Source organism: Urtica dioica, chromosome 7 (genome assembly GCF_054948205.1).
Source record: "Urtica dioica subsp. dioica isolate 48M chromosome 7, U.dioica_male_clone48M_v1_H2, whole genome shotgun sequence".
NCBI classification, from domain to species: Eukaryota; Viridiplantae; Streptophyta; class Magnoliopsida; order Rosales; family Urticaceae; genus Urtica; species Urtica dioica.
Window position 1 is genome coordinate 27,623,472 of NC_142762.1, and position 17,682 is coordinate 27,641,153.

At 37.4% G+C, this 17,682-nt stretch overlaps 1 protein-coding gene across 1 annotated transcript; it reads right to left on the reverse strand.

Annotated features, from left to right (window-relative positions):
* Window positions 1–1,362: 1,362 nt before the first annotated feature.
* PGI1 (phosphoglucose isomerase 1) lies at window positions 1,363–5,291 on the reverse strand. Its single transcript, XM_089620170.1, has 14 exons — window positions 4,598–5,291; window positions 4,403–4,519; window positions 4,223–4,321; window positions 4,037–4,120; window positions 3,710–3,853; window positions 3,549–3,614; window positions 3,178–3,246; window positions 2,999–3,106; window positions 2,820–2,872; window positions 2,579–2,717; window positions 2,339–2,495; window positions 2,079–2,157; window positions 1,811–1,877; window positions 1,363–1,704 (listed from the first exon to the last, which is right to left on the reverse strand). Exons 1-14 carry the CDS (start codon window positions 5,090–5,092, stop codon window positions 1,570–1,572), a joined length of 1,812 nt encoding a protein of 603 aa, XP_089476296.1. The 5' UTR covers window positions 5,093–5,291; the 3' UTR covers window positions 1,363–1,569.
* Window positions 5,292–17,682: the final 12,391 nt, after the last annotated feature.

A 17,682-nucleotide genomic window follows, 5' to 3' on the forward strand; every position in this document is an offset into this window, starting at 1 on the left:
ATTGTTTTTGTTTACCGTTTCATTTTGAATAGTATCAAAATCGTTTGATTTTTTTTATTTGATAAAAAAGGTATTTTATAGAAAGTTTCAGAATCTAGGTATTTTTAAAATTATTATTTTCAAATAAGATATCTAGGTAACTCTAATCAATGGGTTGCCATAATTTATCTAGTTATTTGTCTTAGCCACTTGGCCCACGGGAAGGATTTTCTAGGCAATTTTATCCCGTAAATATACATCTTGTTTTTGTTGTCTGTTAATCAAGGATTAAAATATCGATACCGATACCGATGTTTTGATTTTACTGATATATTGAGTATCGACGGATATCTTATAACAATTTCAATACCAAGTACCGATGATATAGATGATGTATCAATGATATATCGACTACCGACGGATATATCGACTACCAACGGATATATCGATAAAAATCCTATAAAAATAGATATTATGTATATATAATTTAATGATACATATAACAATTATATTTTAAATATATATATATATATATATATATATAACATATCTATATATATTTATATCTATAAATATACGTAATGAATGAATATATAACATTTATTTGAATTTTGGACCACTTGATTTTAAATTGAAACAATGGAATGCAAAAATATAAATAAAAAAATAAAAAATCTTTGATGTTATTTAGCTAACAAATAAAGTTAATCTTATTGTGAAATTAAAAAATTTAAAGAAATCACTCTATATAAACCTATGTGGTTCTATAAATTTTAATAAGCAAGAGTGGGTCTTCATCCTCCTAAGAACTTAAGTCTAAATTTTGGGCCTGTTTAGAGCTATAAAAATAGGTATTTCAGGAATAATTTTTCTGTTTTGGCTGTCATAGTAATTTTCTATAAAAAACAGTATTTTGGAAATAAAACGATATTTAAGCTGTTATGGTAATTTTTTTTTTACCGAACTTCCCATTTTTCCTAGATATCGATGATATATCGGGATATATCGTCGGTATTTTGAACATTAGTCTACTTCCTGAGTTTGAATAAGTTTACTTTCACCGAGAAGAAGAAGAAGAAAATCGTTGATATATTCTGGCTTGCTTTGACCATGACTACAATTATGTCACGTGTCTATTTTATGATTACTTGTACTTTCTGTCTAGTAGTATTCTATAAGATTCCTTTTACCCAAAAAAATCGTCCTATTTCATCATGGCGTCGTAGTATCAATGATTTTCAAGATTTGTAACTGCTGTCACACATTCGAGCAATTCAACATCACTTAAATCGTGCATGAACGTCACTTTCACGGGGAGAGTGGGACGGAAAGAGCCAAAATTCCATACAAAATATCAGAATATGGCGCTGTACTTGCTAAAGGTTTTATCAGAACAAAGAAGCGTCTAAATATTTTACAACGGCTCAGATTTGTACAATTCATGCTTGAAAACAAATGTTGAATAGTTCTCCTCCTTAATTTAAATTAATCCATGACTCCAAACAAACAATTTGCCGAACCCAAAATATTGGTTTTTATTTTTATTTATTTAAAAAAAAAAAAAAAAGCATAACTTGAGAAATAATTGACTCAAACATACATGTCGTCAACAGTACACTCTGGAAGAAAGACTTTAATGCTTCGCGGCGATCCGCAATGGCCTTCGGCGATCAGTGCTCTGTCGTTGGCGGCCATGTGAGCGATGATCTTGTAGATCATTTCAATCTACCAAAAAGGAGAGATCATTTCAGTCTATCTACGCAATAATAATTAAACATACTACAATGCAAAGATGTGCAAGTCTCAAGACCAGAGGGCATGAGATACTTACATCTTCCGGAGCGTGGCAACGGTCGGCTACTTCTTGAAGAGTCAACGGTTCAAGGGGATCTTTACAGCTGAAACAGAATCACAACGGTGATTACTTTAAAAAATGACGACGAATATTCGCAGATGCGATTTATGCAACGTTTTTTTTTTTTGGGTCTATTTTGGAGGGTGCCTTGACATGGCTAGAGCTCATTGCTTCAAATTGATTCTTGAAACGGCCGAATACAAATCGTCCTATTGTTTATAGAGTAAAGCAAATAGAATAATACCTGGCTTCATTGAGCACTGACAAAACCCGCTTTTGAAGAGCTAGTACCTCCCCAGCTGCTTTCTTCCCAGCTTCTACACCTGAGAATGGATGGGATTATGAGATACAAAGGCGAAAGCAAAAAAAACAAAAGTTCAAATTAACAAGGCGTAATTTGAATTTCGAATGAAAGGCGTAAACTAAAATCCCAATAGACAGGGATTGGTATGTTTTTGCTTGAGAAACACAGTGCATAAATGATCTGGTGAATCAATATTGTACCAGGCTGGTGGTAAGCATTAATGTTAACAACCGAAGCATAAATCCCAACTGCTCGCTCGTAAAGAGCTATCATAGCACCCACAGCTCTGGGTGTCACTTCTTGCACGGTTACTGTGATCGACTCTCGATCATTGGAATATAGCGCTGATCTCGTGCCCTGCAAAAACAACACTTTTTTTTCAATTTACATTTTGGGTAAAAAGCAAAACAAAATTCATGCAGAAAAAGAAAAAAACCAACCTGCAACATTCCGAAAAGGTAGTCACCACATGTAACACCCGGTTCAAGCTCCCAGTCATGACCCGGAGGCCTATCACGCAGTACTTCAATGAAAGTCACAAAGAAATTATGCACGCCTTCCCTCAGTTGTTGGATGTAGCTGCATAGTAATAGAAATAATAAATAAATAAAAACAGGTTGTTCCCAACGGCATTCAATACAGCAGAAATGTAAGAGTTTGAAGAAGAAAAAAAGAACTTACGCATGCTGGTCAGTGCTTCCTTTGTTTCCGTAGACAGCTAAGCCTTGATTCACCTGAAAAATCATATGCATACTTAAATATTTTTTTTTTAAAGTGAAATTTTATTATGTAATAATGGAAGTAAATATCTATTTAAAATATCAGGCGCCGAAAAACAGTTAAAATACTGTTGGACTTACCCGATTACCATCAAGGTCAAATTCTTTGCCGAGAGATTCCATAACAAGCTGCTGAAGATAGCGACTGAACAATAACAGGCTGTCTTTGTAAGGAAGAACCACCATATCCTTTTAAAGGCCAAAGAGGAAACAGTCAGTGCACACAAATAGGAACAAAGTGTAATGGAACGAGATGATACCTTGGATCCTACTCCGTCAGAAGCCCAATACCAGCACATTGCCAGCAATGCCGCGGGGTTATTTTTCAGCTGCATGATAAAAGTTCGGCTCAGCAAGCTTTATACTACTCGTAGACAAAGACAACTATGAATTCACAGTAAAAACGAGATGAGATTATCCATTCTCAACTCTAATAGACAACATTCTAGCAAAATGGTCGAATTCGGGACAATGTAGGAAGGCCATACTAAGATAATCCTTTGCAAGATGTTGTATCGTTTTATGTCTTTACAAATGGGTTGTTTTCACCACACTGTGGGGATTTTATCTAGTTGATCGTATGATAAACTAACCAAATAGTGGTTGGGAGTAGTAGAGACGATATACTGACCTCAGTCGTCCTGTTTGACTCGTCCATCAATTTTGCACCAGCAAGCATTTCTCTAATGTCGATTCCCTGAAGCACAAATAACATTCATAGCATCGGTAAGAGATCTGAGTCTCACTCAACCAATTCACCATCAAAGTGATGAAAATAAAGCCGAAACCAACCTGAAGTGCTGCTGGAAGGAGACCAACAGCCGACATTTCGGATGTCCTTCCACCGACCCAGTCAAACATAGGAAATCTAGCCAACCATCCCTCGATTCTCGCAGTGTTGTCCAGCAGCGAATTTTCTTGTGTTATAGCGATGCCCTGCGTGATAAAAATAAAGTGGCGACATGGATATATTAGAAACAACATTTGGGTTGTTACTGAGACATGCATTAGATTACTCCGCGAATTGAGCACTACATAGCATTGGACTAAGATATGCATGTAAAATTAGGCGGAGGAAGCCAATGAACAAGCGGAAAAGAAAAACCTGAGGTTTGAGACCTGTTTTGCGAAATTCAGACCGGCTTCACGAAACGCCTTTTGAACTTCCAATAATCCGTTCCTAGTTTCAGGAGTGCCTCCACTCTGAAGAAGAGAAAACAAAAATGAACTATAAGTTGCAATGCACATTTGCATTGGACAATATCATCAAGCAAACACAAACGCTTAAGTAATTCAATGTCATACCTTAGAAATGACAATGACAAGAGTGGATGCCAGCTCAGGACCGAGCTGAGCAATCTGATGATCAATCCCCGCCGGGTCGGTATTGTCGATGAATCTTATCTGCCATCACAACAACAAAAAACTCACAAAAAGGAACCCCAAAACTCGGCATCAGAGCTGCGAACGGGTCAATGTACGTACCTTGAGAGGAGGATTATCCGGAGCCAAAGCCTCGGCAACGAACTGCGGCCCGAGCGCAGAACCTCCAATCCCGACCGACAGAATCTGGGTGAACTTCTCCCCGGACGGTGTCTTGATCTGCAAAACAGAACCCCAATTCACACACAAGACGTATTCACAAAGGGATAGGCCATTTGGTCGAGGATTTTGACTGACCTCGCCGGAGACGATGTCGTCTGCGAAGGAGGAAATGGAGTCGAGAGTCTTCTCGATCTGCGACTTGAGGAAAGTGGTGGGAGCGAGGTCGGGGTTGCGGAGCCAGTAGTGTCCAACCATTCGGCCCTCGTCCGGGTTGGCTATGGCACCGCGCTCAAGCTCATCCATGGCTCGCAGAGCATTCCGGAGCCGAGGCTCCATCTCCGCCACGAACTCCTCCGAGAATCCCACTCGGCTCACGTCAAGGAAGATCCCCAGCTCCTTGTGCTGGTACAGCCACTCCACGTACCGCCCCCAAAGCGCCGCCGGATTCTTCTCCAGCGGGACCTTCGCCGCTGCGGACTGGACGGCCTGGACGCGGGATGAGCCGCCAGGCCGGAGAGGCCGCGCCGGGAACGAGACGGAGCTGTGGCCGGCTCTGAGGAGGGGCTTCAGTCTGGACTGCTTCAGCGACGGCGTCGACGGGGACGAGCAGATTCCGGAGATCGACGCCATTGACGCCGATCGCGACTGGTTCGGTTTAGAAGATTCTGTTTTCTGTTTCTCGCCTGGCTTCTGATATTTTTTTTTTTTGTCGATTCTTTCTGATTTCTGTTGGCGTCGATATCAACCTGTGTCTGTCTGAGAGAGAGAGGGGTTTTGTGAAAGACCGCTAAATGGTTTTGGGAATGAATCAGCTTTCAATTAAGGTGTCTTATTTTTTTTTTTTTAATATTTCCAACATTTGTTTATTTATTTATTTATTGGGAATCACTGTTGTTTTTTCTTTATGATTTGAAAAGGCAAATTAAAAATTAAAAGGCATTAAGAATCGTCACCAGCCATTTCATTTTATTGAGGGAGGGTAAAAAAAAAAAAAAATTGATAAATATTTATTAAACCATTAATCACACCTGTTGAAGTGGACTAATTTCTTATTCATACAATTTATTGATATTAGAGGGCTTTTGTCAGTATGGTTTGCTTCAATTGGTTGAGTTTGTTTAAGTTTGGGTTTGTTAGTGCAGTGATGGACATGGTTCACACACATTCGATTGGTTCTTCTACTTTGCCGTTTGTTGACGGGAAAAGCCAAGCTTTGACTCTCATATTACTATCCTACCATCGAATATTCCTTTTTTGCGCCTGCCTCGACCGTATCGATAGTTTGTCTTTCTTCTTTCTCTCTACTTTAACTTGTTTTTTTAACGCATGAGAGTTGCAACTTTGTTTTAGAAAATTGGAGTTATTTTCGAAATAAACTAATCAAATTGCAGATTTTTTTTTTCTTACACCAATCAAATTACCGTAAAATATATTGCTGATCTTTTAATAAAATTCGTAAGCCTTGCGGTTGCTTTGTCCTAAGAGCTTTTCTCTCTCTATACATATACTCAAGGTTTGAAATTCCGCGGATTCCGATCGAAAATCGGACCGAAAATCATTTTTTTAGAGTCCCAATACCGGTATGTAAAGTATCGAAATTTTTCTTGGATTTCGAGGGACCCGCTCCGGTTTCCGGTGGTTTCCGATGAATCTTTCCACTTTCCGGTTGTCTATAGGCAAATTCTCACGCATTGCGACGAAAACTTATCAGTAAGTGGTCAAATACTGATCATTCTTAAAATCCGATGATATTTAGTGTTCTTCACGAAATTTTTCGTGAGTTTTTGATGATTTAGTTCAAATTCTTAGTTTCTAACTTCATTATTGTGTTTAATTGGAGTTTGTATCCAATTTTTTTCAATTTTTTTGTTACATAAAAAAAGGGCTATTTTGCTAACTAGCCAAATCAACCTATTAAATTTAAGAGAATAGCCAAAGTTTCAATTAATTAAGGGAATAGCCCAACTAATCTAAACTACCTAAATTACCCTTTCACATAACTCTCTCTCTCTCTCTCTCTCTCTCTCTCTCTCTCTCTCTCTCTCTCTCTCTCTCTCTCTCTCTCTCTCTCTCTCTCTCTCTCTCTCTTCAGCATATTCTTCTGCGTCGCCGAGGCTCCGCTCGAACATGATCGCCGCCGAGAGCCCGAGGTAGCCGTCGAGCGCCGCGATGGAGACGAGGTCGCTTGCGCCGCTGGTTTTCACGGTCAGGGTGCTTCGGGATCACCGCCACCGCGTCGCCGTCGCTCAGGCGGCGGAGCGCGCACACGGAGAGGCCGCGATCGGGGGAGTCGAGGATGGCTATGGCGTCGCTGTACCGTTTCGATGTCTGTACGCTCGTCCTCGCAGGAGATTTCTCCGGCGACGGCCTCGAGTCGTCCGAGCTCTTCCGATCGTTCTCGGAGATGGCGCGGAGGGTTTGGCTCCTCCACTGCCTTGCTTTCACGATCGAACCTGAGGTCTCAGAAGTCGACGGCGAAGCAAAGCCCTAAACCTAACCCTAACCTCGGGTTCGCTGGAGGTGGAGAAGAAGAAACAATTCGCGAATCGGTTAATTTAATTAACCTACTGGAGTGAGTTACGTTAATTAATTAACTGATTCGTGAATAAGTTAATTAATTAACCTAACTCACTCCAGTAGGTTAATTAAATTAACTTATTCGCGAATTTACCAAGGGCGTTATGGTCTGAGCCGAAAATATGGGCTATTTGCTTAATAAAATGAAACTTGGGCTATTCCCCCAATAAGAATGACAAACTTGGCTAGTTACAACAAATTTCACTAAAAAAAATAGAGTTTAGTTTGAATGTGTTTTTGGTTATCTTTTTTTTTTTGTTAAATTAGTTGTAGAATATAAAATTTTATGTATAATTAGTTGATTTTTAACATGAATATTATCATTATTTTGATTTTATACTTTGTATTAAACTATATCATTAAATTCGTGTTGAATTTTCGTTGAACTATTATTGTAGAGTTTTTCTATTTTTATTCTATGTTATATATGAATTTTTTTAAAAATATTTATTCACTACATTCCTCTCGGTAAGTACGGTATTTGACGGTATTCCCAACGGTACATTTTTTCTTTTCCTTTTCTGAATTCCACGGTATTCCTATGGCTTATCTTCGGATACAATTAAAATTTGAGTCCCGGAACGGTAACGGTAAATGTATTAATTTAGGTAAAATAAACAAAAAACAATAAGTTAGAAAAAAAATGAAAAAAAAACTTAAAAATCGACACATGTCATATTATCGTCTAGAGAAGTCACGTAGTGGTCTCTAGATGAAAGTTAGAAGTGTTGGGAACGAGAGTGATATCATAAATGAACAATCGCTCTAATACCACTTGTTGGTGAAACACGTAGGATATCGGACACGAACAATCGCTCCGATAAAACTCGTCGGGATTATCTGCTCACCTTGATAACCATATAAGTTGCGGAATCACTACAAGAAATACCACATTTAGCGACGAAACTATTAGCGACGACTTAATCGTCGCTAATCACCCTTTTAGCGACGATTTTATCGTCGCTAATTTTTTGGTGCCAAAAATATTAAAGTTTGGCGGCAAAGATAATTAGCGACGACTTTATCGTCGCTAATTCTTTTTTGTCGTCGCTAAGTTCCCGGGAAAATAATTAGCGACGATAATATCGTCGCTAAATGTTTTTTTTGTCGTCGCTATACAATTAGCGACGATAAAATCGTCGCTAAATGTTTTTGAATTTTGACGAATTTTAAAGAGGGAAAAATCCCTCACATTTAATTACAACGAAATGATTTAGCGACGAATTTTGAACATTTAGCGACGATTTAATCGTTGCTAAATGTTTTTGAATTTTGACGAATTTTAAAGAGGGAAAAATCTCTCACATTTAATTACAACGAAATGATTTAGCGACGAATTTTAAACATTTAGCGACGATTTAATCGTCGGTAAATGTCTTTAAATACCAGGTCGCGTATCAGTTCCCTCGTGAGCTCCCAAACCCTAAAAAAAAATTCAATCGGCCATCATCAACCGAGCTCTCTCTCTCGGCAGCTAAACCCCCCACAGCACCACCCTCTCCTCATCTCTTCTTCTCCGTGCTTGAGCTCGGCCAGCCGCCCATCTTCGAGCCGCGTGCACACCACCAGCCGAGAGGAGAAGGTCGCCGCGCGTCCTAGGAGCTCTGGCGAGCACCTCCGGCGAGGGAAAAAAAGGGTGAAGACGGTCCAAATGGTCCGACTCTTCAAGTGAGGTATGGATTTCTTGGGCTAAAGTGAAAGATCCGAAAATTAGGGTTTTGATGAAATTGATTTGGGGGTTTTACATCTGAACGTGGTTGATGCTTTGTGATGTGATTTGTGCTCGGTTTAGTGTTGATTACTTATGGGAGTGTTGATTTTGGACTGAATTCTTCTTTTGATTGTGGTTTGGACGGGTTTTATGTGTGGAACGTGTTTTGGCCGTGTGTTTGTTTGCTCAGCTGTGTGGTGTGAGTTGAGATTTTGGGTTTGTGATGTATTGATTTTGTTTGAGGCTATGATGATGATCTCTTGGATTTATGAAATTTCTTGAGTTGGATTGTGTTTTTCTTTGGCCGTGAGATTCATTTGGCCGTGTGTCTTGTTCTTCTGCCGTGTGTTCTAAGGGGTTGATTGTGATTTGTTATGGTTAAGTTGATGCTCATATTTGTGAAGGAATTTCTGGTTGAATTAGGAGGCTATGAGGATTTTTGGAATGTTATGTAATTTGGTTTGGAAATGGTTATGGCCGTGAGTTGTTTTGGTCTTGAAATTTTTATTTGACCCTGTGATTTTTGGCCGTGAGCCATATTGTGATATTTGTGGCATTGAGACTGTTTTGTGATGATGAAAGTCTGAGCCTCGGGAATTTTTGAAGTTTGGAGTTGAAAGTTATGATTTGTGATTTGAGATGAGATTGTACGTTACGGGTTTTTGGTTTGAATTTAAAATGTGGATTTAATGACAAGGTTACGAATTTTGTGACAAGTTAGTTTGGATTCGTGTTTGGTTGTTGACTTGGTTGGGCTCGGGTTTTTGAGTCGAGATGTCGGATTTGGAATTTTGGATATTGATAAGAGTTTGGATTTAAGAAATTAACTCGATGTCGGATTTTCGCGGTTTGATGACAGATTTGGGCGGACGAGCGGGAACCGGACGAGTCAAAGGTGACGAAGCCGGATTTTTGAAGTTTTCAAGAAAGAGTTATCCAAATTAAAGCTCGATTAACTCATGATTTTTTTAAATCGCTTATAGCGTTTAAATACTCTCATTTGGTTATTGAAATGTATTTCATTTATTTAAATAAATAATTTATGATTATTTATTTAATAACGTTCGAGAATTTAATTAATAACCACGATTCAATTTCAAGTATTTTATATATAAGTTCATTTCGATAATATAATTTGATTTTTATTTGATTTTTCATTTTAGAATTTCATACACAAAAAAAATAAATAATAACTAACGATCATAAAAAATGAATAATTTAAAAAATTCAAAAAAAAATTAATAATTAGCGACGAGTTCACCCGCGGGAATGAATCGAAATTCACCCGCGGGAATTAGCGACGATTAAGTCGTCGCTAAATAATTAAAAAAAACTCCTAGTTTAAACATTTATGGACGAAAAAATCGTCGCTAATATCGTCGGTAAATATTTAGCGACGATTAATTCGTCGCTAAATATATTTAGGCACGGGCATTTAGCGACGATAAAAATCGTCGCTAAAATCGTGATTTAGCGACGATTATGGGGTCATTAGCGACGAAAAAAATCATCGGTAAATGTCCTATTTGTTGTAGTGAATAAATTAATTACACTAACAAGAGCTAATTAAAAGGATGGTTATTTAACAAGATCTAGATTTACTTTATTAATTAAATAATGAAAGCATTCAATCAAGTCAAGCAACCAGTAAGAACGAAGAACAAGGTTCATAGAGAACTTACGGATTGGGCTCACAAACAGAAACTTCTAGCTTTCACAATTCGTCTTCAAACGCATTGATCTCCTTCTTCAAGCTTTTCAAATCCTCGTCTTTGAATGTCTTGGTCTCCTTCTTCAAGCTTTCAGTTCCTCGTACTCCTCTTGATGACACCGTAGTCTTCCGAAACGTAATCTCCGGACGAATAAAGAAATACAGCGTGTGACCACAGTCTTTAATCTCACACGATCAAGAAACAAATATTGTTTCAAGATCTCACTCTTATTTTCTAAGAACGAAATAGAGCAATTCCAAGGGGTAGAGAGAGAGAGAGAGAGAGAGAGAGAGAGAGAGAATCGGCCAAGAGAGAGAGGGAGAGCCTCTTGGTCGATTTTTCTGAATGCACAGAAGTGTGTCTTTCTCTTCTCATGAACCTCCTATTTACAGTAGTGGAAATAATATATTCTTGGTAGTTTCTAAAATATATTGTTTCCTTTTATTATGTTCACACTAGTGAATCTAAACTTGGCCATTGGATCTTATCTCATGAATCATACTTTCTCTCTTAGGCATCGGATCAATATCTATGAGATTTTATTTCCTGTTTAAATAGAGAATATTTATTAATGAGAGAATAAATGAAATATCCTATTTTCTTTTAAATATTATTCTCTAATTAATATTCATGAGAAAGAATAAATGACAATATCTTCTCTCCTAATATTCATGAGAGAGAATAAATGACAATATCTTATTTCCTTTTAAATATTATTCTCTCCTCATATTCATGAAAGAGAATAAATGACAGTATCTCATTTTCTTTTAAATATTTCTCTCTCATCATATTCATGAAAGAGAATAAATTACAGTATTTTATTTCTTTTTAAATATTTTCTCTCTCTTTTATGTAAACAGCTAAAGAGAAAATATTGGTAACTACCAATATATGAGGAACGAAATATAAGGCACACGGCCATGTGGGTTTGGCGCAAATCCTTGTGCCCGTAACCCTAAAAATTCGACATCCTCATTTTGTGCAAGGCTCAATTGCTTAAAACCCAATTAATTAATTATTTACTTGGTCCAACAATAAAATAATAAGTAATTGATTAATTATTTACTTGATCAAACAATAAATAATTAATACTACCATAAATAATTATTTAATTATGCAAATACCCATATTTCATAATTGATGCTGTCAATCACAATTACAGCTAGTGAGATTATAATAATGAAACACATTATTATTAGAGGTTCTTTATTCATATTATCGAAGCCGAATCGGAGACTATGGACCTAGTAATAGAAGCTTAACAAATCCGATGAAAATACGAAAAAATCATTTCTCTTTTCCACATCGATTTGTCTAATCTTGGTCAGACTTGGTGGAATAAATTTAGGATTAAGAATAATTTATCGCTTCTAGCAAGCGGCGGAATATAAAAAATTCTTTAAAACACGTAAAACAATTTTATTACCAAGATAAAGTGCATGAACATATAATTTAAAATTAAAAGCTATAATGAGTTTTCACTAGGTACCAATCTCGTTAGAAGCTTGAGCGTTGAGAAGCCTTTGGAAAGGTTGAATCGCTCGTCTCCCTACTTAGCTTGTCTTCTTCGTCTTCTTGAATCCGAGTAACCACGATAGTTTCTACCACTAGAGTCTTCGAGCTTAGAAAGGATTTAGTGTGTGGGACTATTAAACACAATGAATCAAGAACTAGTCTTAGAGCCAAAGAGCTTATACAAAACGCTTGGTCTAATGAGGACCTAGGTGCCAAAACAAAAGAGCAAGAAGAGAGAGAGAGAGAGAGAGAGAGAGAGAGAGAGAGAGAGGGGGGGGGGGGGGGGGGGAATGGGCGGCCAAGCTAGAGAGACAAGCTCTCAATCTCAAAAACTTCTGCGTTCAATATTGTGAATGAGGTGTGATATTTATAGGAGGAGAGATTGCCTTGAAGAGGTAGTTTCCTCTTTTCTATTGAATATCATATATTCTTGAGCACAATCTTTATTTCCTATTCCTATCATAATACCATTGTTGGAAATTTCTCTTTTTCCTCCTATGTTGGCCGTCCATGTGTAGCGTCATGCTACAAATTTGTTTCCTCTTTTTCTTTTGGCAATCATACATCAATGGACAAAATAATTCTCTCTTTCTCTTGATGGTGTGCACGAAATTCTCATCTAGAACAAGCTTTTAGATGTTTCGTTATTTGTTTATGACAAAACAAGAAAAACCCATGTAGAATTTTCACATAAAATTCCATAAAATGAAATTCAATCCTCAAGATCCAATTCTCATTTATGGACGTGTGGATCAATTTACAATGTCATCATATGACAATGTCCAAAATCTTATTTTAACATTTATACCATCTTATGTCCTTATGGACAAAATTACCATTTAGACAATTTTTGTAAAATTCGTCTAGTTCAATACTTGAACTTGTTTTGACTTAGTTACTAGTATAACAAATCCTACTCTAATGACTTGTGGTAGTGACCTCAAGGATCCAAATGAACAAAGCTTGAGCTAGCATGCTTGGACACAAACGTTCACAAACCTTTTTCAAGTTCTATCTTAATGTCAACTGACTTCATTAAAGAGTTGACACTGAAAATCTCTTTGTTCAAATGAATACATTTTCTACTCAAAATTCTACTTAATTGTGATGAGTGGATCCATTGAATATTATCTATATTTAACCTTCATGAATATCATCAACTAGATGAGATTTATAAAATTACCATTTTACCATTCTAGTTGTTATTTCCTCAACTCATTTGTCACTTGTGAATAAGTTAGAAACAATGTATTGACGAGGATCTAACAAGTCACATTGATTCATCCAAAAAATTCATGACTCAATTTGGACACTGACCAGTTCATTTATTCACATTCCAAGGAACAAAGCATGAGGTGATATACATTGCATTTGAACAATCTTGTACATGAATTCCATATCTATGAGATCTTCACAAAGTTGTTCATGACATCTTCATAACTTAGTACTTCATCAATAGGTCTTGTCTATATCACATAGTGAATCTAGAACTCTGACTTTCTCAAATGAGAGTATGTAAGCTATGAAATGACATGTCTCATTTCAGGATTGAGGTAAGCATGATGCAATACATATATAGTGACTTTGAGACAGAAGAGGTTAAATGGTTTGTTCTTATAAGTCTCTAGAAGTGCACTGGTCAATTCAGTATCTTCAGAAGATACCTAGGAAAAACTATAGAGTCCCCAACTCTCTATGTCTCATAACCAGACATCATAGGTTCTCCTAATAATCATACTGAGATCAATAGCCCTTTGATCCTTAGATTGTGAATATACTGTTTTAAGCAAACCATGAAGAGTTTGTTGATGCAAATCTATATTTGACTCTTCATTTGTTGTTAGGTTTGTTTAACGACTAAAGACTAAGGTTTATCATAAAGCTTCAAACAAACAAGGAAGAATGAATGAAAGTTTCAACTCTTTATTAATTATTCAGCAGTTGCAAGCAAGAGTCTTCGTGAGACTTTATTACATCAAATGTATATAAGTTATAACTACTATTCTTCTTGTGGGAACCAATGCCAACAAGACTCCACCTAGATAAGCAAAGACTGAACTCTCATTTGTACTAGAATTATATTTACTCATCGTGACGAGTGTCCACTGATCTAGTCAGTACGTGATCAAGATCCTCCAAGTTCAACCCGTATCGAGAAAAGTCAATTAATCTGTTATACATTTCTTGATACATATATACCCTAAGCACTGTTGCTTCCCCAACGAAAGATTCTTCCGAACGTACATACCTCGAAAGTGCTGAAAATCTATCGGTTCTGGAATCAACCCTTAGGTGAGGGAACATTGACCTTCTTTCATGAAAGCTGGATTCTGTATCTGTCAACCACTTCCCACTCGAATCATGCTCCGAAACTCTCAAGACATAAGCTGTGATTAGCATGATAGTAACCTTTTAGCGAATGAGTCAAAGAGTTCGATAACATGATCCAGTGTCCATGATCACTTCAAGATTTAGATCAAGTCTCATTGTGACCATCATAGCGACCCCGGTTAGTGTATCGTAACGGTACTTAAACGACACATCTACAACCAAAGTCTGTCCGGGTCGTACATTTACCACAAATGTAGAATGCTCGCATGTCGTGATCAACCTTCACTAGTGTTCTGCATATATGACTTCAAATACAGCTGTCAAGGCATGTATCAGTCATCGACCATATTTTAGCAACACCGCCCGAACTCAGGTGCCCTGCACGTGACTCAGTTTAATACGGAGGCTATAGATGATAGTTGCTATTGATTCTGATATTCATACCTCAACCCACTAATCATATGATGCTAATAAAGTAAACCATTATTCTATTTAGTGATCATTTATTTATTATCTCTCGTGGGCAAGAATTTCTAACAAGAAGTGTCTTTGCTACTTATTATATATGATAACAAATTTATAATTGTTGATGACAAAAATAGCTACAACAATAATTTTTGTGGAAACCATGAACATATTTGATGGATGCAACTAGACACGAAGCCAATAATAAATCAGGGTGCTCTAGCCCCCTTTAAAACAATTTTTTTTTCGCACTTTTTGTCAATTTTTTTACCCAAAAAATTTGCAAATCAGCTCCCCTCAACTTTATTTCGCATATTAGTCCCCTTTAGTTTAAATTCATGGTTTCGTCCATGGATACAAAGATGATGTCAGAGGCGGCTCGACTGAATCGGGAGTCTTGGTTGAGAGACAAAAAAATATATTTTATAATCATATTAAAATTAATTAAAAAATCACAATAACACATATATGAAAATATATAAAAGAAAATTATTTATTTTGTATTTCTGAAGACCCTTTTTTTCTTCTTCGCTATCTAATCAATTTTTTTCTATGTCTTTTGACCTTGTTATTTTTTTCTTTTAAACTTCTAATCACTTATTTTTATGTTTTGAATATGGTAAAATCACTTGAAACAAGTATAAATAGGAGGAAAACTGTCAAATTGAGTATTTTTGGAATAATATAATATGTTATCGAGATAATAATGAAAATAGAGGTATTATCATAAAATGTTTTTAAAATAAGCTAGCTAGAGTAATTTTCACACTTAAAACAAATATAAACAAGAGAATTATACTCTTGGAATATCAATAAGGTATTCTCATATTAAGAATAAAAATGAAAAAGTAGGTATTCTGAAAATGGAGATAGTTAAGATAATATTTACAAAACAAAGTTTTTTTTTTTTTTTTTTTTAATTCTATGGCCTTTGGGCCATTGCCCACCTCACTTCCCCCCGGGCCGGACCTGGATCACTACTACAGATATAGGCATTTCATCGCACCCGATGCCTAAAATGTCGCACCCAAAAGTTCTTCTGGTGCGACTTTAGGTGCGACATTATCGCACCCAAAAATCTGTCGCAAAAGGCTTTGAGTGCGACATGTCGCACCTAAAAGTGTCACATATTAGGTGCGACACTTTTCGGTGTGACATGTCGCACTTATTTGGCTTCAGAAAATTAAAAAAAAAAAGAGTATTAGGTGCGACATGTCTTGCCTCAGCCCTCGCCGCCCCTCCGGCCCCTCCTCCCTCGCCGGCCTCCCCATCCTCCCTCAACAATCTCCCCTTCCTCCCTCATCGGGCCTCAGCCCTCGCCGCCCCTCCTCCCCCTCCTCCCTCGCCGGCCTCGCCCTCGACGGGCGAGGGAGGAGGCGTTGTGCTCTGTTGGAGGGTGGAGAGCAAAAGAGGTCGGCCCTCGCGGTCTTGGACGGTGGAGGTGCTCGGCGGAGGTGGCTGAAGTCGTCGGCCGAGTGAGAGAGCTTACCTAGGCTCGGCGGTGAGGAGGATGGGCGGCGAGGAGGACGGGCGGCGGCGAGAAGGACGGGCGGCAGCAGAGGGAGGAGAGAGAGAGAGAGAGAGAGAGAGAGAGAGAGAGAGAGAGAGAGGCGTGAAGAAGAAGAAGAATGTGCAGTGTTTTATAATTTTAACCTAATACTTCCAGGTGCGACATGTCGCACCGAATACTAAAAAAAACTTTTCAATTCAGGACAGTAATTTTTTTTTATAATTTTAAGCCCACCTAAAATTTTTAAAAGTTTTAGGTGCGACATGTTGCACCGGATAGTATCGGGTGCGACATGTCGCACCAGATACCCTTCCACACCAGAAAATGAAATTTGTAGTAGTGGATGATCTTGGTCAGATTGTTCATAATAATAGATGAATCTCAATTCAAGAAGTGTAAAATCAAAGTAAACAATGTGCTGAAAATATATGAAGTGATTATGAGATAATTAATTTATGCGCCTCATTTATGTGTGCATGTGGACAGAGTTTAGATCGTCGGTTGATCAATCCCCATGTCTGAGCGGTTATTTTGATACTCATTTGGGCAATGTGTTGTCTGTCAAGATAGTTATTTGATAACTAAGTGACCTTTAGTGAGTCTCAAACAATAATATGGTGTTTATGTGTAGCTGTTGTGAACATTATTTTTTTAAAGTCTTATGATAATCGTTCACTTCTCCGACCTTCAACCATCCAACTCCGCTGTTGATGTCTGGTAGTCACTCTCGAACATGATCGAGAACCTTGTGTTTTTGGTTTTTTTTTTCGATCGCCCCCGTCATAGCATGTATGGAGCAACTATGGATGCTGACTTGGTGAGGGTTTTGGAAATTGACTATGTCTTAAACGGTGGTAGTTGGAGGTCGCTCTCAGTTTTCACGCAAATCATGTAGACGAGATCTTTTCAGATTGAGTGAAATTTTTCGGGTGGAACGCCACTCTTTTTCTTCGATTTTCAACTCTTGGAGAACGTTTAAGTTTGGGACAACCAATGGCGCATATGAGCGATATGAAGTGTGTTTGGTGTGTGAGTTGGAAATTTATCGGTGGGGTTTATTTGAAGGGTGTTGTTCTTTTTAGTGTTATCTTATGAGTTTTGATGAGTTCATTATTTTTGTTTAGTTATTTTCAGCATTGTTGTGTTTGAAGATTGGTTTTTTATCTCCACATTTCAATTATGGGTCTTTTGCTATGAAAGTGGAATAACTATTTTTCAAGTTAATTATTGTGTCGGAGTTTAAGTCGTACAAATACTTGGACATCTTTTTATGAAATGAGTGATTATCAAATATTTGACTTTATTGATAAACTTTTGAGAAATATTTGAACGTATGAAATTACTCTAATTTTAGTGTGTTTAATTGTATTTCGTCGTTTGAAATCTAATACATTTATAT